The sequence below is a fragment of the Mya arenaria genome, chromosome 7 (genome assembly GCF_026914265.1).
Source record: "Mya arenaria isolate MELC-2E11 chromosome 7, ASM2691426v1".
NCBI classification, from domain to species: Eukaryota; Metazoa; Mollusca; class Bivalvia; order Myida; family Myidae; genus Mya; species Mya arenaria.
In genome coordinates this window covers 59,208,954-59,231,964 of record NC_069128.1, presented here as the reverse complement: position 1 = coordinate 59,231,964, position 23,011 = coordinate 59,208,954, and the positions used below count along the sequence as shown (strand labels likewise).

At 34.1% G+C, this 23,011-nt stretch overlaps 1 protein-coding gene across 2 annotated transcripts in view; it reads left to right on the top strand.

The window, feature by feature from the left end:
- The window catches only part of LOC128240368 (titin-like), a 332,344-nt gene that overhangs the window by 161,628 nt on the left and 147,705 nt on the right, over positions 1 to 23,011 (top strand). For both annotated transcript variants that reach the window (XM_052956995.1, XM_052956996.1), the window contains 22 exons: positions 936 to 1,351; positions 7,407 to 7,436; positions 8,737 to 8,828; positions 9,020 to 9,575; positions 10,183 to 10,296; positions 10,430 to 10,609; positions 11,247 to 11,279; positions 12,303 to 12,397; positions 12,790 to 12,866; positions 13,638 to 13,804; positions 14,064 to 14,178; positions 14,444 to 14,631; positions 15,026 to 15,140; positions 15,749 to 15,924; positions 18,565 to 18,676; positions 18,828 to 19,054; positions 19,253 to 19,538; positions 19,893 to 20,058; positions 20,271 to 20,468; positions 20,679 to 20,937; positions 21,264 to 21,533; positions 21,842 to 22,375. In XM_052956995.1, the coding sequence (XP_052812955.1) occupies positions 936 to 1,351; positions 7,407 to 7,436; positions 8,737 to 8,828; positions 9,020 to 9,575; positions 10,183 to 10,296; positions 10,430 to 10,609; positions 11,247 to 11,279; positions 12,303 to 12,397; positions 12,790 to 12,866; positions 13,638 to 13,804; positions 14,064 to 14,178; positions 14,444 to 14,631; positions 15,026 to 15,140; positions 15,749 to 15,924; positions 18,565 to 18,676; positions 18,828 to 19,054; positions 19,253 to 19,538; positions 19,893 to 20,058; positions 20,271 to 20,468; positions 20,679 to 20,937; positions 21,264 to 21,533; positions 21,842 to 22,375 (4,406 nt within the window). The remainder of the gene's footprint in view (positions 1 to 935; positions 1,352 to 7,406; positions 7,437 to 8,736; positions 8,829 to 9,019; positions 9,576 to 10,182; positions 10,297 to 10,429; positions 10,610 to 11,246; positions 11,280 to 12,302; positions 12,398 to 12,789; positions 12,867 to 13,637; positions 13,805 to 14,063; positions 14,179 to 14,443; positions 14,632 to 15,025; positions 15,141 to 15,748; positions 15,925 to 18,564; positions 18,677 to 18,827; positions 19,055 to 19,252; positions 19,539 to 19,892; positions 20,059 to 20,270; positions 20,469 to 20,678; positions 20,938 to 21,263; positions 21,534 to 21,841; positions 22,376 to 23,011) is intronic.

The following is a 23,011-nucleotide window of genomic DNA, read 5'->3' as shown; positions in this document are numbered from 1 at the left end:
GGGGACGAACTGCTGGTAAAATCCCCGCCAAATGCCCCCTCACCTCCACAAGGAAGGTAATAACACGACCCATTTTCCCAGCTTACTCTGGTTTACCCTCGGACCTGGGAGCCGTGCTTACAATTGATTGGTGCATTAGGTCATAACTTGGGGGGGGGGAATCTGTCATGTATGGAGAATAACAGGTGGGCGTGAGCATGCATTTGTCCAATGCATTTGTCATTTTAAGGTTACATTGGTGTATTTGTATTATGAGGTCTCTGTAGGATATTAAAGTAGAATGTTGGTTAAAAAAGGAATAAGTATTATTCGTTCCTGGAAAATAGTTTTGTTTGAAACATTTTATTGGATTGGTTTTATTATATGTAGTATCTACCATTTGGAGTTTTTTATGCACAAAATGTATTTGTTCCTATAGCGATTGTTATGGTTTTCATTCCATATAGAGTAATGTAGTCATGGTAACAAACAGGCTTATATACATGTAAGTTAAAAAAATGCTGAGAATTGTCATCCATCTTGACACACGAAATACTTTGTGAACCATGTAAAGTCATTACATCATGCTTTTATTCATAATAAATATTATTGTAAAATATCATTATTGCATTGTGGAATAAAGGACAGAGCTTATCTAACACTAAAATAAGAGCTTGAAATATCTTGCAAACAAACATACATGCTATTAATAATACCTCATTTTAGAGATGTACCAAACTTCAACATGTTTCAACATTGCAGAGGCCTTCCCAAGCAGTTTGAAGTCAAAGTATTTCAGTACTAAACATTATTTTCTTTGTGAAAATTGATCTTTGCCATGTTTACAGAGTAAATTAATTCACCAAGAAATACACCAACATGCAAACATTCAAAAATACATAATGATTTACGAATTAATTCAACCCTAGAAATCAAAGCATCATGGTACATTTCAGAACAAACTACGAGGAAGAGGTAGTCACCCTCACAATCGAGCAGTCCATTCCTGAAGACGAGGGCGAATACACAATCAAGGCAATCAATGACAAAGGTGTCGCCACCAGCAGTGCCGAGGTTCTCGTGCATATCGAGGCCCCGGTGTTTACCACTCAGCTCGAAGACGTTGTCATTGAGCTCGCCGATACTGCGGTATTCCGGTGTAAAGTTACTGGAATTCCCAAACCAAAGTTGCAGTGGTACATCGAGGATACCCCTGTGGTTGAGGGGCCTAAATATAGCACGGCCTTTGAAGACAATGTCGCAACCTTGGAAATCAAGGAAGTGTCTATGGACGAATCCCCAATGTTCGTAACTTGTAAGGCTGAAAACGTGGCTGGTGAAGCTCGAAGCTCCGCTGAGCTCACTGTGGAAGGTATTTACATATAGATGTTACCATAGTTACCACAATAACTCCTCCTAGATACTGCAGTATAACTGTCATGTACTCCATTGAAATAACCAGGAGAATAGTTGCCATAGAAACATTATTTTCTATAATAATATTTATTTTTTTAGTATTTTAAAAAATGGGACTGTATTTTAATTGAAAGTTTTTAAACAATTAACATCAGACAAGGTCATTCAAAAGAAAATGTTGGGTAAGGAAAATACATTTCAAAGAAACTGTTTCCATGGCAACTTATATACTTCTTTCATGTAACATCTAAACTCTTTACATTCCTTACCATTCATTGTATTCCTGTTCCATTAGCATTTGAACGCTCAACCATCCTCACATATCGTGGAGATGCGATGTTCTTTGTGATTATTATTTGCGCGAACATTTCGGATACAAATGTTAGAACTGCTCTTTAGTTGTTTGCATTTTGCTCATGCTCGTGATTGTGTTTTTCGCTTGGTTCATAAATGTTGTTCAGTTTGACTTGCAAGATGTTGTTGTCCCGGATTAACTAATTGTTCATCCTGTGTGCTTGTCAGGTTCAGCTCAAATGATGTGTTATATGCATTGGTTATTTCATAATTGGCTGTCTGTATTGTATTTTATTTTGCCAGTAGATGTGTGTGATATTGTAGATACATGCTTGTTGGTCATGCACATTACAGCTTAGGTGGTTGTGGACTTTATAATGATTCAATAATAATGAAGTTACAAGCAATTGATTTCTACTGTAAACTTGTACTTAGAAACAAATGTTACAAAGAATTCATTTGGTAAAATGATCTGATACAAATAATGAAATATTTTGACATATTTTTCGAATCTGATACAAATAAATAAATATTTTGACATATTTTTCGGATCTGATACAAATTATTTTGATATTTTGACATGTTTTTCTAATTGTAGTTGTGAATATTGTAAATATCACTACTATCGTAATTATGTTATCCATTTAACTTGTACATTCTCATTATTATTATAATACACATTTTTAATGGCTCATTCGATGTATATAGCTTTTATGGATGGAAGAATCTTTATAGATTGATATTATATGAAAAGTAATTGTATTATAAATAGATTATGATTGTTATTATAAGAATCTAGACATTGAACTCGAGGCAAAATATTTTTGATGTGGTTGATTTTGAACATTATGTTAATAATCATTTAGTTAATATACCATATAAATATACTTTTTATATCCGTTACATTTTTGATACATTTATTTTACATTTATTATCATACTCGATAACGTGTTGTATAGGAACATTGTAATTATACAGTGATGATATTTGTGTCTGTATTTTGCTGGTGTCAGTAAGTCATCTCTTCGACACAAATCTATTTAAATCACCACTTCTATTCCGTAAGATATTAAAACTGACTTAATAATTGTGTATCATAAGATAATATAATTATAGGAGAAATATTTATAGTATTTTATTAATTTTAGTTTATTGGAGTAGTATGCAAACATGGACTATGTTAAGTGCTGTACAAGTTTTGTCTAAATGGTGCCCAGTATTTTGTCTCAATGATATAAGCTATTTCATTAAATGCTGCGATCATAACTATAACATAATTATCACCTATCAGCATTAGATACTTGAAACATTCCACATTGTTTACGGAGTAACCAGAATTGCCGATCATTCCAGAGTATTTTGTTTGTATTTATCATAGAGAATGTGTATATTTTTTCTGAAGAGAATGCAATAAATAAATGTTTAACCCAATTAGTTGTTCTATTGTGTTTTGAAAGCATGCTTGTTGGTAGATTTTAAGTTGAGTATGCACCCACTAACTGTTGACTCCTGCATGAGATCTGCCTGTTGACTGCTGCATGAGATCTGCCTGTTGACTGCTGCATGAGATCTGCCTGTTGACTGCTGCATGAGATCTGCCTGTTGACTGCTGCATGAGATCTGCCTGTTGATCTGTTTGTCATAGTTGTATGAAAATTGACTTCGACAATATGCTTTATTAAAGGATTTTAATTTCACAAGATAGCGGGTTTTAATCATATGCCAATGCTATTGATAAATGTTGTAATTTAATTATTTTGTTTCTATTAAACGTGAAGTATTATCTATAAGTCACACACAATAAGGGACTCAATATATATCAAGTTATCTACAATGTCAAGAGTTTTATATTGGTCAGTCTGTCATAGTTGTCAACTTGTGGTCACTTATTACCCATTAAGTTGACCATTTTATAGCGGACCAATATTTCAATCATTAGGCCTTGTTTATAAAAGAATGACTGTATCTCAACTTAGTTATAAAGAAAAACCATTTAAATCTAATGTGTAGGCCACAATAGGTACAAATCAGATGTTCTGCTCATTTGGTTTTAATGTAATTCAATTTGTAATGGATCAATATTGATCATTAGGTATAGAAATTTGATCAGTCAAGCAAATTGCTAATGTCATTTTAAACATTGCTGAGTAATACATAAACTGCTTGAGTACATAAATAGGTTCGCAATTTATCTATTTTTTCGCTGAGTTTTTTTTATGTTTCAAAATTAATGTTATATACTTGTTGAAGTAACAAAGTGTACGAGTTATAGCATAAGGTACTTTCAGTAATGATAACATCACTGTAGACTAAATTAAATAGATTTTGAAACCTGAGCTTCTAAAGGCTTTAAAATCCTCTTGTCATTTTAAATATTACATTTGAGTTTTGTCTAAGGGTCAGGGTGTTTAAATATTCATTGTGCAATAAATGTAAACAGATGTTTAAAGAGTCAGGGGAATAAACAATGTTTGAGTTTCGACTTTGCGGCTTATTGTTAATATCTGCTTAAATAAAGACTTTAAGACTCGGCCCAACGCAAAATAAGGTTTTATATTTGTCTTCTTTTTAAAGGTTAAAATTGTCCATGTAAGAAGATGCGCATTATGAATTTAATAGAAAATGAAAATAAATTCGCAGTGAATGATTAGATATTCAAAATAAATAAATACTACCATTCTTTGGTATAAATCTTTTTATAAACTAATACATTACGTTTTCAAAATAAAAGTTGAAACACTTTAAGAAATGGAGTGCACTTGTTATATTAATAATTCCATATCCTTGGCATGTGATTATAGCGTTTCAAAAACTGAACTCCACATTGAAAGTAAAGTGAGAATGAGATATTTTTTTTATTAATCCTCTGCCAATTATATTGAAAAGAATTATTCAACATGAGAAAAGAAAAATAATACACCACTGTGAGATATAAAGAAAAGACAGACTGAGCACAAGGCATAGCCAATAAACCTGCACGGTTTACAATGCACAAACAAAGCAATAATCACAAGTGGATGAATGACGCGTCAAATCTCTCCCATTGTGGTGCATTCTTTAGTTCCCGCGGTGAAACACTAGCCAAATACGGCAAATAAGCTCGTAGTGGAGGTTTATAACAATTAATTTTATGGATTGAAGATCTCCAAAGTAGGAGGGGCTCGTTTGATGAGTTCAAGATTTGACCTTTGACCCATGTTGCATCATCATAATCCTGGCTTCTGATTGGCTGACAAGAGGCTGCTAGCTGCTTATGAATATTCATTAGCTAATAAATTGTTAAAACCATATAGGGGGTAAATTTGTGAGTTGTTATTATAAGATTGCTGGCACATACAGATATCAGCTAAGATATTACAGACATTTAAATTGTAAATGGGGTTCATGTTGGTACCAAGGCATATATTGGAATGTTTGTATTATTTGCCATATATGCTCAAATGAGCATTGAATCTTAAATACTTAATATAAAAGCTTTTTACACTTCATTGTTTTTGTATTGTATAAATATTATTTTTTCTGCCAGATGTAAATGAGTGTTTATTGCTATTTGCTATATATGATTACTGATCTGGAAATTTACTATATTTCATGTTAAAGAATGTTGAAAATATTAAAATAATATTATGTTCTTTTATTGAATTCAGTTTATTTGGATAAATACATTTTCATTGCTATTCAGTAGATGAAAAGATATGTAAATCACCAACAAATTCATATCAGTTCTTATAAGCTTGCTAGACATTAACAGATAAAAATAATTGTAACTGCATTGACTAGAATTTACAATGTGCGATTAGGTCTATTTGATTTGAAAGTCTTGACAATTTATTATCTTATAGGGAGTCGTTCATAGATTTTATTGGTAAAAAATGTAATAATTTTCATACTTTTAAAAATAAAGACCAAACAGCAACTGGCAGAAAGTCATTTGAACAGAATATATAAATTAAATCAAAGCCTAAAATAATTCAATTTTCAAAAGTGTCACTAATGCTTTTTGGCAAAAAAAGAGAGCATTTTCTGTAACATTTTTCATCAGTTTTTTAATGATGGAGACAATTTGAACTTTTGTTAAAGTTAATAAATGTTAAAGGCATTTTGTTCACATTTCTCACAAATAAAATAATAATCGATGTCTGACACTGTCAAACATGAACAAGTCCCTTTAAGAGTTAGGAATGATGAAGCAGTATATATAGAAAAAATACAATATTTAAGAGAAAAAAAATATAAAAATAAGCCCAAAACGAGAAGTGGTGAGTCAACTTATTATACTGTATCCACTTGAATAACTTCGGTTTGTATGCAGCATGTGCATAATATTTTGTTTTGAGCATTATTTACAATAATTTACTAGTTTCTTTTTTCTGTTATTTGGCATGCTTTTGCATTGCATGGAAAGATAATTTATGTTATTTTGTTCATTATTTTTTTACTGTTTTAACCATATTTTTCACTGTCAGTATCATTCCTGTTTGTTTCATACCCTAAGCCCCAGCATAATTCATGTTTGTTATTATTATACATTTCCCTCAATCATAATGATTATTACATGCATGATATCGTTATATAACAGTCAACCAAAACAGATGTAGGCATTTCATGCATATCATAGAAATGAAATTTTCAACAAATAATAATTCATTGTAAAATGTTTTTCTTTTACCCTCATCTGTGATAAAATTGCAACTTTGAACCATATTTGTATCAAACATTTTTGCATGATTTTCAAATTACAACATCTTTTCAGAGTGCAGATTGCAAATCCTGCAAAGCACTATTTTTTTGGAAAAATAATACCTGCAAGAATACAATACAAGCATTCAGCCTTTCATCAAGTTTTGATGTTAACATGAGGGAGGAATGTAGTCTGCATGTTTTAACATCATCTGCATATAGATGAACGAATGCAAAAAGAACCTAATTGACATGGAAATAAGAAACATATAGAACCTTTTAGCATCATTCCCATCATGACATAGGTGGCAGTATCAACCAGGGATGTTGAAACAAATGTTTTGTAATATAATTATGTACATAATCAGATGGTTTCAAAGACAAGAATTGTTCATGTGCAAATATCTGCCTCAGAAAGCTTGGATGCACACAGCATGATGGCAAACACCATGTTTTTCATTCAGTTCTGTTTTATTGAACTGAGGCAGGGATGAAAACAGTCTTGGAAACCTTATTAATCATGTATTTCAGTATATCATAGTTTTGTTCCACTGTCCCCCATCAACACTGCCACCTATGCACCAAGTCCTTCTCATTATACATGTATATTGCATCCATACAAGGTCACATTCCGTACATCACCTCCTCCATCATTTCTCATAAAGTTCTCCATTGACACCCCAGGTATGTGAATCATTTACTAACATCATATTTAATTAATAGAGTAGATGAAGGGAGCTAACTCTGTAGTTTTGGTGGCTTTTTAATTTTACTTAGAGTTAGAGTTGTATTTTCTTACATAATATTTCATATTTAAAACAAAAAATGTTTATATTTTAAATTCATAAAGAATTAATTATGAATATTTTATGTTATGATGTAAAAAGTGTAATTGTAAAAGAAATACAATTTTCTGTATCTGAAAGACTGTTGCCTTTAAATTTAGTTTGTATATTACTTTTATAACATGTCAGTTAGTATATTTTATGTATATAAATTTAAAATGTAATCATATTTGATCATTTTTTTCTTTTCAGCTCCAAAAATAGAAAGCCCAATTGCCAAAGGTAAACTATGACTTTGTTTTTCGAAATATTATTAAAGAAACTCATTTTCCCCCAAAACCAATGATTGTCACCATTGTTCGATTCCTTTTGTTTCTTTAGCAACCAAATTTTGTTATTATCTAAATTCATTGAACTATTCAAAAGTGATATTCGTTGTTATTTAAGAAAATCAGCTCTTCACTGATTTCACCTTATGTTTTAAAATAGGCAATGAGTTTGTTTTTGTCCAAACTGTTGTGGCATAATTTAATATTATAATTGTGAAAGTACAGGGGATTATAAAGCCACATTTCCATACTAAGGTGCAAAATCAGGCTTAATTAAGAGATTATAGAGGATATAAGGAACATTATGGCATTAAAATTAGGCATGCTACCCTGCTCCCATGTTTAGCTGACATTGTACACATACTTAATCATATTTCTTCCTAAAACAGCAGTTTGAACTTAATAATCAAGAGAAAAGTGTCATTTGTCAGTTTTGATATAAAGATTAATGAATTAATTGCATACATGTGTAAAATCTAACATTTTTTTTATGTTGTGGTGACTTATTGGATAATAAGTTTTAGTAATTAAGATGTGATTTGGAAGTGATTCAGAAATTGGCTGGATTTATCCACGAGTTTACTGTTGAAAAAGATCATAATTAAAAATGATTTTCCATAATCAGTCTCATGTTACTGAATATATGAGGAAGATGGGTGTTGTTGTTGTTTATTTAGTTGTGAAGGATGACTGAAAAGCACATCATGGTCACAAGCAGTAGTTTTAGTTTTAGCAAAGTGCACGTCACCATTTTCTGTAGTGCCAAACTCGAGGACATTATTCTGGAATATGTCAAACATGATGGTAGGTGGACATTAAGTGCCTCGTTTTCTTGGATGCTAAGATTTTTCATATCAATACTACAATGCAAACTTTAGGGACGAAATACACATATAAGATAACAGTTGATTAAAATAAGATTGGCATGAATAAACAGTATTTGTTTGCATTGAAAATGTTCACCTTTAGCTCATCTGGTTTTGAAGTTGCATGAGTTACCATAATGTTTGGTGAATCAACAAAGGCTTTTTAGCATCTACTTGCAATAGTCTTGATTATATCAGAATTGGAGGAGCAATAAATCCCTCTACCTCATAATATAATAATTGCATAATTCTCCTTTTTCCTCCTAAGAAGCTTCTACATATGAAGAGCTCCATGACAAACCTATTCTGTCTCATTATGAAGAGCTCCATAGTGTTCTATATCTATCTCCACTTGAAGAGTATTTTATATACCTTTTCTACCTCCAGACACTGAAGAGGTCCAAAAGGATGACACAACTGCCGTTATCAAGCCTGAGGGCAGCAAACCAGAATTCAAACTCAAAATTAAGACACAAACAGTGAGTAGAAATATCTGTAGAAACAGGTTTTGAATTTGGATAAGGGAAAAGCTATGATGAATGGGGTTTATTCATTTTGTAATGGAGTAGAAGGATGAATCTTTATGCTAATTGGAAAAGTTTAAAGTACAAGAACATTAAGATTGACCTTTCCCCCCCCCCCCACTGATACGCTGTATTATTTCTTACAGCTTGATGAAGGAGACCAGGTGGACTTCAACTGTGAGGTCATCGGTGAACCCAAACCTGAGATCAAGTGGCTATATAATGGTGAGGAACTCAAACAGGAGGGACGGTATCTCATCTTCGAACAAGAGTGCCTACACCACCTGGAAATCACTGACATTTTACCAGAGGATGCTGGGAAATACCTTGTTGAGGCTGAGAACAAGTTTGGTAAAGCCAGTTGCACAGCTGAGCTGAAGGTCATTGAAAAACCCATTGAAGAAGTGCAGAAATTGGAAGCTCCGAAGTTTACCATTGAGATTCAAACTGTTGAAACTACCATCGGAGATAAGGCTTCATTCTTCTGCAAAGCCAAGGGAAATCCTCAGCCTGAGATTCTCTGGTACAAAGAAGACAAAGAGATCACCAAGGACGACAACAGATTCACTATTGAATATGGAGAGGAAGGGGATTCCTCATTACTAATTATAGATGTTCTGCCAGAGCATGATGGGAAGTACATGGCTGAAGCCAAGAACGAGGCTGGGAAAGCCATCACCAAGGCTGAGCTCTTTGTACATGGTGAGTATGTGTGTGTGGCTTTTCACAATTTTGCAAGATATAGTGACATTTATACCAGACAACAGATTTTAGAGAGATGCCAAAAGGTACTTTAGTTGACATTTAAGTGTAGGTTTGTGTCTGGCATTTATACCAGATAATCAGGTCCATGATAATACTTGTATGTCATACAAATGTCAAATTGAAGACTAAAATATTCTTTTCACTCCATTTTCAATGTTTAAAGCTCAAGATCTGGCATCAATGCCTTGCAGATATCTTTAAATGACAACCACAGCATTATTACTTATTTTTATTGATGCTCCTTGAATGGAAAACAAATTAAAAATAAACTAAAGTAATATTTCAACATGAATTTATTTATAAGTCTATGGGTGGGAGTGGTCTGCTTCTAAATCCAGAGATTGTTGATTTGAGCCCTGTCAGGTATCTTAGCCTATCAAAAAGGACATTGGTACGAGTCTACGACAAAACCAACTAGAAAGTGATTCATATCATCTTGTAACTGTCTTTACAATCAAGCTGAAGTAAATAAGTATGAACTATAATTTTTTGAGCACTTTCACATAGATCCATTAAAACACACAAAACTCTTTATATTTTACAGACAAAGAAGAAGTGTACAAACCTGAGATCATCAAATCTCCGACACAGGTGCTTGCTAGGGAACATGACCGCGCCCAGTTCTTGGTCAAGGTCATTGGCATGCCCAGCCCCACTGGTGAGCAGTAGTATTTGTGTGGTTTTTCTTCACTTTTCTTACTCATTTCATATTCATTATTCTTCCAAGTAAACTTAAGTTTGAGTTTAATAATTGTTTAATATATTCATTCTACAACGTTTCGTGCTTCTAGTGACATGGAAAAAGGATGACAAGCCTCTGGATGACACAGAGCTATATCATGTTGAGAGTTACGAGGACACATACTGCTTTGAGATCAAGGACACAACTGTGCATGATGCGGGTGTTTACTTGTGTGTCGCCACCAATGAAGTTGGTGAAGACTCTCGGGAAATCCCTCTGGAAGTCAAAGGTTCATATATAGTAGCTTTGTTTCATACTTCATTGTTATTCACCCCCTGTCTTTCTTAGATCTAAGGTCTATACCTGTTCTAATTTTGTAGAATTGTTCCTAATAGGTCTTTACATGTTGGATTAATGTTATATTCCACATTTGATGTTCTGGTGTATGGTCTTATATATTATAATGGAATTTTATAGATGAATACTGTGTGCAGTGTTAATAGTGGTTTTCTATAGTTTCCCAATTTGGTTAGATGTTTAACTGTGCTTGTCTGTAATGTTGTTCACTTTGGCTACAATGTTCCCTTTTGTATAGTCTTCGCCTCTGTATTTCGTAAAACTCATTCTTCATTCTTCATCAATGTATCATTTGTTAGTTAAGTAAAAGTAATTCATAGATTTAAACAGTCTCTTTAACTTGCCCCTGTAGATTCAATTGTATTTTTTATATATACATATATTACTTGAACTGGACTGTTTTTATTAATGCATAAAATCACTTGTACACGTTTTGTTAGTAAATTATTTTATGGGATTAAAAACATTGTGTAAAACATCAAGTATTGCATATTACATGAACTTCTGACAGAAATACTCTTCATTTGAAGATTCATATATCACATGCTCACTTTTTGTACCTCCAATAGGAGAGTTTGAAGTAAAAATAGAGCCAGAAGAGGGTAAGTAAACACAATGGTCATATATTCGAGCTAATATTGTCATCATCTCTATGTTGTGGTGTATTATTAATGTCTATGAATGTATAAATAGAAACGCAAGTCTCAAAAGTCACGGCATACATTTCTTAGCATTACAGAGAAGATAAGAATAAGTCCTTTAAAATTTTAGGCAAATACTTTTTTAATTTCAAATTTTGAATAACCACTTCATCAATTGTAAGTGGCATGTTAATTGAACTGCTGAATTGAAGAAACAAAACAGGGTTGTGACTTAAGAGTGATGGCGGTTGTATTGGAAAACATAAATATCATGGCTGAAAATAAGAATAAATCGATTTTAGGGTGGTGGAAATTTTAAGTTAAACTTAGCTTTAAGTACCATATATCATTACTCAGCAGCATTATTATTTATTTTAGAACATTGGTTCATTACAAAGTTAACTAAATTGCAGTTTTACACAGAAAAGACTAAAGATTGTATTGACAATGATAGTAATGTTTACTGAAGTACTATTTTAGATTTGCAATAAGAATGCATGCTAATCCGAATTATATATCAGTAATAATAACATTCTTAATGACAAGTCTTGTGGTCTATTGTAAATCTCTCTTGAGTCTAATATCATTATGCATGTATTTGTTGGTCTAATTTATTTCGTTCCTCCATATATATTTTTATGAATAATTTCTTAAGTCGGAAGAGAACGATTTATAAGACGCATGCACTGGTGTAAAGTAGGTTAGGAACTTAGTCCTAGGCACTAATTTTTGAGCGATAATTTATCTCACATGCAGTGAAAGAATTGCACATTTTTTATGTTTAAATAGACATTATTATTATAAAAATTATCATGACATCTTTAACAGTAACAATCATCCTGGTGCAGCATATAAAAGATCCATACAATCATTTATAACATGACTAATTATGTAACATCAATGATTATTTATTAACCAAAGAAAACATATTGAAAACATACTTATAAAAGAGAAAATTATTAAAACATTATATATCATTTCTAGCATCCCGCGATGAGAGAGTTACGGAATCCCCGTTAGTCCTCCGATCCCAGGAACTGTCACAACCACCAGAATTCACAGAAACACTCCAGCCCCTGGTGAGATTAATATGATGGAGATCTTGTATGAATTAAGAATGTTCAGTTTATTGGTTTCTCGTTCTAATCCAATGAGTTCATTGGTTCATCATTCTTATCCAATGAGTTCATTGGTTTGTCATTCTAATCCAATGAGTTGATTGGTTCGTCATTCTAATCCAATGAGTTCATTGGTTTGTCATTCTCATCCAATGAGTTCATTGGTTCGTCATTCTAATCCAATGATGGCCTAGTACTGCAAAAAATACGGGAGATGTTGTAAAGCACTATGTTACACATAATAATAGAATATCTTGTTGTACAATGTGTTAAATACAAAGTTAAAGGTGCTACTAACAGTTTATATATATTTAATTATAATACTAATAATGATATGTTTTCCATTGTTTCAGACTGCCATGGAAGAGAAGCCAATGACCTTGACCTGCAAGGTTGAGGGCCTACCTCGCCCAGAGGTTACATGGCTCAGGTATGACCTTTAAAGTTTAGTTAAGTGATCTTTGCTGTTAAAACTATTTACATACATATGATAGTAATGAATCTATTAAAGATTCACTAAGATATAGTTAGCCTTAATGGGTAAGGGTCATTAGTCAACCCCAATCAATGAATCAGATATGACCTTCACCTTTGACCTTGCCTACCATACTAAACAAATTACGCAAGACTTACCTCAGTATATCAAATGATGTTTAACATATATAGAGTAGTATATTTTACCATGTGTATATGTTGATTACTTCAACATAAATAAACATCAATCAGTCAATTAATCAATCAATCTACTTATCATTCAATCAATAGTCAACAGTTATTACTGATGTGAGCTTGAACTTTGATATTTAGAATATTTTCTGTTGTTGTAAACACTATGAAGTGACATCACTTGATCATAGCAAGAAGTATAATGTTATCAAGATATTGCATAATTTGAATGGTCATTTGAAGTATATGGTATAAAGGTACTTAACATTATGATCTTATCATATGTTATACTTGCAATGTGAGGAAATCGTCACTTGCAAAGGTATGTCAAGTTGCTGTTTTCAAAATATATGCTGTACCTCCAATGTTAAAAAGCTGGTATAAAAAGTATGCAGTTTGTGTACTGGTGTTGTAAGGCTATTATATAAACAATAGGGAATTGATTTTGCATTTATATATGTCAGTGACTTATTGTTTTATTCATCTACCGTTCATTAAACAACATATGGGAATATAATAATTCTGCTTCCTCCAGAGATGGCAAGGAAATCACAGTAACCCCCAATGTGAAGCAATCCTACGTCGAGGACACAGCGACCTTGACCTTCACCAAGATGTCAATGGATATGGATGGGGAGTACAAGTGTGTCGCTGAAAACTCAGCCGGAACCACAGAAACTGTCGCCAAGGTTACTGTTGAAGGTGGGAATAGAATTCATCTTAACTGAAGTGTTATTATTAGTTGAATTTTGTTCATTTAGGTGTTAATGTTTTATAAATGTATATGTGTGTCCCTGTGATTTTCATTGAATTATAAATGATGTGGGGTTTTTTAACACTTATGAAGTACATTTGTTATTTTGTTTTGCATTGCTTGTATGCTATTGTGAATTAAAACTTATGTAATGCAAGATTTCACTACAATACACATGAATGTACTTGCAATAAGTTTGTTTTGCAGGCAAAATGGAGGCCCCAGAGTTGACACGTAAACTCACCGACCGAGAATGTCGTGAAGGTCGCCCTGTCAAGTTTGAGTGTGCCGTTAAGGGCATTCCAAAGCCAGAGGTCAAATGGTAAGTATATATTTATTTCCTTCGTATCCTAGTTTAAGTAAGATATTATTTAACTCAGTTACAGACAGATTTGTCTTGAAATATGCATTATGAAGGTCACAGACTAGGGTATATGGTCAAATAGTGCAGAGAATACCAACCATTCTTTTAATTCAGTAGCGAGAACAAATTATATACAAGTTACATTTATTAAACAAAATGAATGTTCAAAGACTGGAAACATTAAATTGCAGAATCATCATTCTTCAAAATATTTCTCCTGCAGGTTCATAAATGACCAGCCAATCGAGACAGGCCTTAAATTCCACACAGACCAGCGTAAGGGAGTGGTAGGGGACATAACCCACAGCCTGAGTATCGACTCTACGGAGGTCGATTATGCCGGCAAGGTCAAGGCCGTTGCTACCAACAAGGCTGGAGATGTCGAAACCATAGCAACCCTCACTGTAGAAGGTCGGTGAAAGATTGTTTACATTGTACATTTTAGTAATGATTTGTTATGGGATCAGATGTGGAGGACCTACTTGCAACTCAAATGCTTTATCACCGAACTAATGGACGTAGATAATTTACATGCTTTCCAACTTCAAGATTCTACTGTGTCAAATGTGTTAGACATTTAATTTCAGCATTTAAAGGGTTTCAATCTCAAACTTATCATACACCGTGTGTATTGCCAAAAATATGAATTTCAGGTTTGGGGTTTAATTTTTACTCAAGTCTCTTTTGGATCAGAAAACATTCCAATTAAACCAAGGTCATTGAAAGATCTATATTTTAATTAGTTTAAATAACCTAGTTTACTAGCACCTTATTTATAATAAATAAAACTGTTTGTCCATTACAGAGAAGAAAGAGATGCCAAAGTTTGTCCGCAAACTGGAGAACATTGACACAATTGAGAAGCAAACTGTCTCATTTGAGTGCGAGGTCAGCGGCAAACCCAAACCTCATGTCACATGGTGAGTTATAGGTTGTTTTAGCTCCAGTTATCCCAGTTATAATTATACCTAATCATTGACTGTATTTTAACTAATCATTGACATATTGAGAAACACATCATCTCATTAGAATGAGAGGTCAGCTGCAAACCGAAACCTCAAGTCACATAGTGAGTGAGTTTTTGGCTTTCTAGCACCTTTTACTTGTTTTAGAATATGAGTAGCTATCAACAGTATTTAGAAGCAAACTGTCAACATCAAGCTTGAGGTACTGGTATGTGGCAAATCAAAACCACACAAGTAAGAAACCCGTGAGAGTCGTACAAGTGCTGTAATGATTGGAACTCATTTAATTTTCAGAATGTTTACCCACCGGTTAGCATATTTTATGCTTCATCCCATTTACTTTATAAACCAACCAATGGTAAATGCTATATTAGCCCTTTCATTTTTCTAGTTCAGCTAATTAATTCTAATTATCCCATGGTTTTCACTAGAACCCAAGGAAATGCTGGGCTCAGTAATGACATGGACAACATGGAGGTCTTGTCCACTCTCTCAAAATGACTTATGTATACTAATAAAGTTTATTTTGACATTTTACTTATGGTAATTTACATATCCCACAGGACTCGAGGTAACGTGGAGCTGACTAATGACATGGATGACATGGAGATCTCTTCTACTGACCGCGTCCACTCTCTCACTATGGCCAATGTGAAGCCGACCGATGCTGCCCTCTACAGTGTCAAGGCCCACAACCCCGCTGGTCAGACATCATGCAGTGCAAGGCTTAAAGTCGCACGTAAGTTTAGCATTTCTTTTGTCTTAAAGTGTTTATTTAATGTGTGGGTATGGTTTTGGTTTTAACTTTTTTTCTGGGTTGATTTAGAGACTGAAACTTGGTAATATACTGTTATTGGGCAAGTAAGAAATTTCTCATGACTTGGAATATTGCTGGAAAGACCTCTTCTGGTGTCAAAGATGGTCCTTTGGGGTTTGGAGTTATATAATGTCTCTACCTGGTGTTTAACCAGATACTTCTAAAGTGACAAGAGGAGTTCTGTGATCATGGAGGCCATCTTACATTACATGTGGTCCTATTGACTGGGGTGTGTGTGAATATTTTTGTGTGTGGGTTTTTGTGTATTAAATAATTGTTTGTGTTGAGAATTGGTTGGTGTTTTGATGTGTTTTTGTTTAATTTGAAAATCAGACCATTTTTTAGGTGGAGAATTATCAAAAATGCCATGTATATTAATGAGTAACATTGACACTAATTGTAATATAACTAATTTGTGGTACTAAAACATTGTATTCTAATACAAAATGTCAAGCTTTCCTAAATCAAATGTGTTGCTTTTCTGAACTAAAAAAGTAGCTGAGATAGAATATGCTTTAAAAACTTAAGCTATTTTAAATCTAGTGGAGACTAAAACTAAACTGTAACAGTGACAGAAGACTCTAACTCTAAGCTATTGTAACACCTTGCTTACATGTTTGTGCCTTTTACTCATACTTACAAAAAATTAATGGCTTACCAAGGGGGACAGCCAAAAGGTTCTAAGACAGAAGCAGATCTTTATGAAGCTGCGATCCAACACATTGCTTGCATTAATGTTGTACTTGAAACTTGTGTTTTTTCCATCCTTTTTAAAGCAATCAAGGAAAGTGACTCAGAAACAGTAAAACTTGTCAAAGACACTGATGATTCCTCTTATCTTATTGATGACTCTGAGGTAATACCTGATGCAGATGAAGAGTTTGTAGCTAAGAAGAAGCCCAGCCTAAAAGAAATTCCTGACATTGATGAAGTTGGTCTTGAAGAAAAAGAGGCAGTTGAAAAGATGGAACCTAACCAAACCAAAACTGCTGATATCGACATAGCAAGAAAAAGGGAGACAGAAAAGCCTGGTTATGAAGATGAAGAATTTGATCTTGACTTCTCTGTTGAAACAGATGAAGTTAATAAGAAGGAAAGACAGGAAGATGAAAAATTTGATGTTGATGTGACTGTTGGTACTCCTGTGCAGAAATCTGCTCCAAAAGAAGAGACTTTTGACTTTGATGTTGAAATATCATCTGGTAAACAGCAGAAAGTAGACGAGATGGACAATACAATGGTTGATGTTCAAAACGTCATCAAACCAGTTAAAACAGACAGTTTGGAAGATGAGTTTACTATTGATATAGATCAGGGAGTTGAAGATGTGCCAGGCTCTGAACCAGTTTCAGAAGAAATTACCCTTGATGTAGAGGAATTAACACAAGCGACAAAGAAAGACAAACCAGAAGACCAAAATGCATTAATAGCTTTAGCTGATGAGATAACAGAAGAAGAACCGGTCATGCCTGATGTTGATACTGCTATTGAAACAACACTTGTTGAAGACATTTTCCTTGAAAAAAAGGAAGAAATTACTGAGATAGAATTGAAGCAAAGGCTGGAAGAAGAAATAAAACCTGTAAGAGAAGATGTTGAAACTGACTTTGAAATCACTGAAATGCTTACAGAGTTTCCAAAAGACAAGAGTGAATCAGTTGAAGCATCAGTGGATTTGACAAGTGAAACTGTTGAAGTGGGTCACTCTGAACAGGGTAAGGAACAAACAGTTGAAAAGTTGAGAAGTTAGAACACATATGCAAACACTGCTTAGGCGTATATAGAAAAATACACAATGTCAGTTTCATCAGCACATTCTCTGTTTTAAATTTGATAATTTTATTTTTGTTTTCTCTAGTTATATCTCTCTTTATCTTTATACTTATTAAGTTGTCACCAATGGCACAAGCTAGCTAGTTCAGTTACACACGCGCACAGTTTAAGCACTTGCATGAGCGAAAAAGTAGTATTTTTAGTTTGTTTATTATCTGAAATTGTTTAATTCTTTTGTTGGAATGATGTAATTTTCAGTTGAGACTGCAATTTTTGTCTCACTAGTTTTTCTTATGCAAATAAAAGAGAAATGCTTGTTTTTAAAAAAAAAAAATTCAATAATGCAGGAAATAATAGAAAATGTTACTCAAATCAGCATTAATGCTTTTTATAACTATGTAAAAAACAAAATTCTAATATCATTAACATAATGATTAATTTCTAATTAATAGTGCAATAATAAATATCTAACAATTAATTGTGTTGTCCTAATAATAATAAAAGAAACTAATGACAAATTTGTGCTTTTTGCAAAGCGATCAAATTGTGCTTATTTGAAGCATTGTATGGTTTTTAATATTATGATAAAAAAATAGTATATTAAGAGAAATAATGGAAGGTGTGAATTCAGACAAACTTTTGTCGTCATAGACCATGCATAGCTTCAAATTTAAAAAAAAAGAAGACTTGCAGCAAGCTAACTTTTGTTACTACAGCAACGCAGACTTGCAGCTTGGCTACCACATATATAACCATATAATGACCTTGAAATGACCTTGCCCTTTCCAGCTGCAAGGAGGCCAAGCTTTATGCGAAGGATGTCGGACATCTTGGCGCCTGAGAGCGGTGTGGCCAAGTTTGATTGCAAAGTGGAGGGATTCCCGGCCCCAGAAGTCAAATGGTTGGTACTTCAGATTTGCTAAAATAAAAGGTGGAAAAAATATTGAAAGTTAAATTTATTCATACATTTAGATTTATTTGATGGTTACAGCAAAAATATACCAACATCAATCAAGTTATCATTGCATTCATTCCTCCCATTAAATGTCCAGGTTCCTGAATGAAAAAGAACTTGAACCTAGCGAATCAATAATCATGGAGCGCAACAAGGACGGGACATGCACCCTGACAATCAAGGATGCGACCCCTGACATGCAGGGAGAGATCAAGGCCATTGCTGCCAATGCTGGTGGAGAGGAACTGTGTGCCGCCAACCTAGAGGTCAGAGGTCTAGCTCCCACCTTTGAGGAAACACCTATCAAATGTACCATCCTTGAAGGTAAGTGGGAGATAAAAAGGAAAGTAAAGGTGTATTTTGTCACCATGTCTGCATTAATGTTTCATTTTTTTTTTAAGAATTCAAACTTTAAATATTGTGATAGCATGAGAAATTTGTGAAAGTGTGAGATATAAAATGAAAAATCATCATCAGCAAACATGAAGCATATTTATTTTAATATGACCTTCACGTTTCCAGGTGACAAGGCCATATTCCAGTGCAAGGTCATAGGTGAACCAGCCCCAACCCTGGAGTGGTCCAAGGGCAAATGGTCGAAACTCAAACCATCAGACAAATACAGCATCTTCAAGGATGAAGAAACCGGACTCGACATTCTCGAAATTAATGACATCAAGAAGAAAGATGCAGGCACATACCAGGTGTGCGCGACAAATGAGCACGGGAAAGTGGAAGTTCCCGCTACGCTGATCGTTACCTCCAACCCTGAGGAAGCAGCAGACTGGAAAGCTGCCCTCAAACACAGGTACATGGAAATATTCAGGAACATTTCAGAGCCTTTCATCTCTAACATTTGAATGTGACATTGTTATCAAGTCATTGGACATGGCTAAGAAAATGATAAATGTTCCTTGTCTCCGAATGTGTAATTATAGAAAAGACACAAAATGCATAACCACGTAAGATATATTTTATTAGATAGCTTTCCACTTTTAAATTTTCATATATTAATTTTTAAAATGTTTTGATTTATGAGTATTATCAGAAAGAATATTGATTACAGAAGCCTTTGGTTAAATTCAAAAAGGCGTTTGGTAGGTGCTACATGTTCATTATTTAAGTAGAGTGGAACCTCAACTTTCATGCTTACCTCCCCTAGGGACTATGACAGAGAGGATGGTGAGCTGGATGCGGACTGGTTACCCAATCTGCGCCATGTGGAGCAGGAAGAAGGTGAACCAGTCAAACCAGAGGAGAAGGCACTATTTGCAGAGAAAGATGAACCAGCTGCCTTCCTGATTATGCAGAAACGCCGACTCTCAGAGGTATGATCGAGTGATTAGAAGCAAAGACACTTTAAGAAATTTGAATCATAAATATGTGTAAATATGTTAAATAGCTCAACATATTTATCACCATTTAACAAAAAAAACATCAACCAGGTTTAATTTTCTTTAGTATAACAAGAAATAGTTATTCTATTATACATCATTTTTATCTAAAATGTATGACAAATATGGATTTATAAACTCCTCAGATTGGAGGTAAGAGAGAACCAGTCACCGATGAACCTATAGAACGGGAAACAGTCGATGTAGAAATGTTGGTTCCATCAAAATCGGAGAAATTGGAGGCACCGTCAGAGGAGATTGAGAAACCCGCATATCAAAGAGAGGCTAAGGAACTTGCAACTGATCAACTTGATTCTGCCGAACTCGCCATTCCTAAAGTCAAGGTAGATAACTTTTGATGACGTCATTGGCCTATCAGTGCTGGTATTGTTTTATACAAAAACAGTTTGCTATGTATTTGGTTTTGATTTTTCTGTATAGTAATTTTTAGTCAGAATTGTATACGACAAAAGACAGTCATAAGCATTGAGTCATAACTTTCATTTTAAAGAAACCTGCATTACAACTCAGAATATTTCTCAATTTTACTTCAGTGGGAATGGACCATACCTCTCAAGGATGTCAAGGTCACAGAAACAGAATCTGCTGAATTCACGTGCGAGTTTTCAATCCCCGACGTCAACGTTGTCTGGTCTGTGAAAGGTGAACCAGTTGAGGCAAGCCCGAAATACAGCATCACATCAGAAGGCAAGAGACACAGTCTTACAATTGCCAAGTGTCGACCGAAGGATGAAGGAGAGGTGAATTGTGTCTATGCGGACTACACGACCTCAGCAACTCTTAACGTGGAAGGTAGGGATATTTGCAATTTAACTAGATTTATGATTGAATAACATTTGCTGGTCTGGAGATAAAGCAGGAGTATTTAAGACAATGGTTTCTATGTGGCCTTAAAATTTAATTCATACCTCACTACATTTTTTTTAAATACATTAAGGACTTAGAGATTAAATTTGAAACATTAAGTATTTAATGAGTAATAATGAAAAAATTCATCATCTTAGTACTATGCAAAGTCAATTTGGCTCCATGGATGATTTTTCAAAACCCACTTTGACTTCAAAATATAAAAAACAAAATGAGATATTTTAATATAAGTTTTGATTTTGTTTCTCCAGCTCTCCACAAGGAGTTCACCATGGACCTTGATGACACTGTTGCCATGGAAAATACAGAAGCGACCTTCACCTGCAAGGTCAACGATGACGAAGATGCAGACGTCACCTGGACTCTTGACAACAAGCCTCTGCCTGAAACAGACAAATACAAGACATCACATGATGGTGACACACACACCTTGACGATATCAGACCTGTCGTCTGGTGATAACTGTGAGGTCACGGCAACCTTTGGAGACTCCTCTACATCTGCAACACTGGTTGTTGAAGGTCAGTTATGAGTATGGTGAAAACAGATCTTGTAAGGCTTAATAAATAAGGAAAATGTATTATAAGATGTATCATAAAGTGGTATCTGTACATCTTTACATAAGAGTTTTAAACACTTTTAGCATGAGGAAAACTGTATAAAAAAAGTATTTATTAACCTTTCTTTTTGTTCCGAATTTGAATTCCAATTATAATCTATAGACTGTGAAATATTGTTGTATTTTTTGGCAAATTTCAATGATGTGAAATGAGAAAATTTTAATCTTCTTGTAACTTACTAAATTTAATGATTAACATCATGTTTACAGAAATATCAGCGAGCTTCATTGTGCCATTGTCAGATGTCTCCGTTCTTGAGAAATCCACCGCCGAGTTCTACTGTGAACTGTCGATGCCTGTTGACAAGGTACGCTGGTTCATGGATGATGTTGAACTTCGACCCAACAAGAAGATCGCGTTTGTCGATGACGGAAAGGTTCATAAACTTATAATCAAGGACATTGATGTTACCGATGAAGGACAAATCTCAGTGCTAGTCGGAGATAAGAAATCTACCGCATCACTGTTTGTACAAGAGTTAACCCCCGATTTCGTGAAACCCCTAACGGATCTTACTGTTCAAGAGCGTGGAACAGCTGAATTTGTTACTGAAGTGAATAAAGAAGGTATAACTGTGAAGTGGTTTGTTGATAACAAGGAGGTGGAAGAAGACGATAAATACGAGATCTACTCTGAGGGTCGAACACATCGCCTTGTGGTGAAGGATGTTGTTTTACCCGATGCGGGAGAGGTAATGGCCCGAGTGGAGGGAAAAACACAGAAAGCTACCCTCACAGTAGAAGGTAAAAATATTTTAGTGTTTTTTGTAGCTTGTCTGTTTTTCAGAAAAAAAGAGTTGAGGTGTGGTCTTAGCCTTTGTGTGGGTCGAGGCAACATCACAAGCAATTAAAAAAAAGATACTCTTGGCCTCAACTCAAAAAACACTAAAACTTGATGATATGATGTCAAATAAAATACGCACATGTTTAGCTAGGCCCATACAACTGACTTGTTGGTGTTTGCTCTACAGCTTATTTTTTTGCAGAAAATTAAAGAATGAGTACATAGCTGCATCCAATACTGAATTTATTAAAAAAATTGTTTTGTTTTTTTTCAAATATAGATGCAAAATCTTGTACTCACTGTTGAAGGTTTGCAGACTTGACTGGTGTTTGAGGATACCTTAAAGAATTTATCCCAATTTCAAAGTAACAATATTGCTAAGATTATTATGGTTCAAATTAAAACGCTTGTCTGCCTCTTTCACAAAACATCTTAATGAAACATAAAAAAATGTAGAAATGATACAATGGAAACTACAGGGATAATCCCAGTAGCCATGAAATTTAATGAAAGCCGTTTTTAGAGACTCCTGCTTAAGACCATACACAGTCAAAACCAGAGACACACAACAACAGAACAAAAAAGACAAATTACAC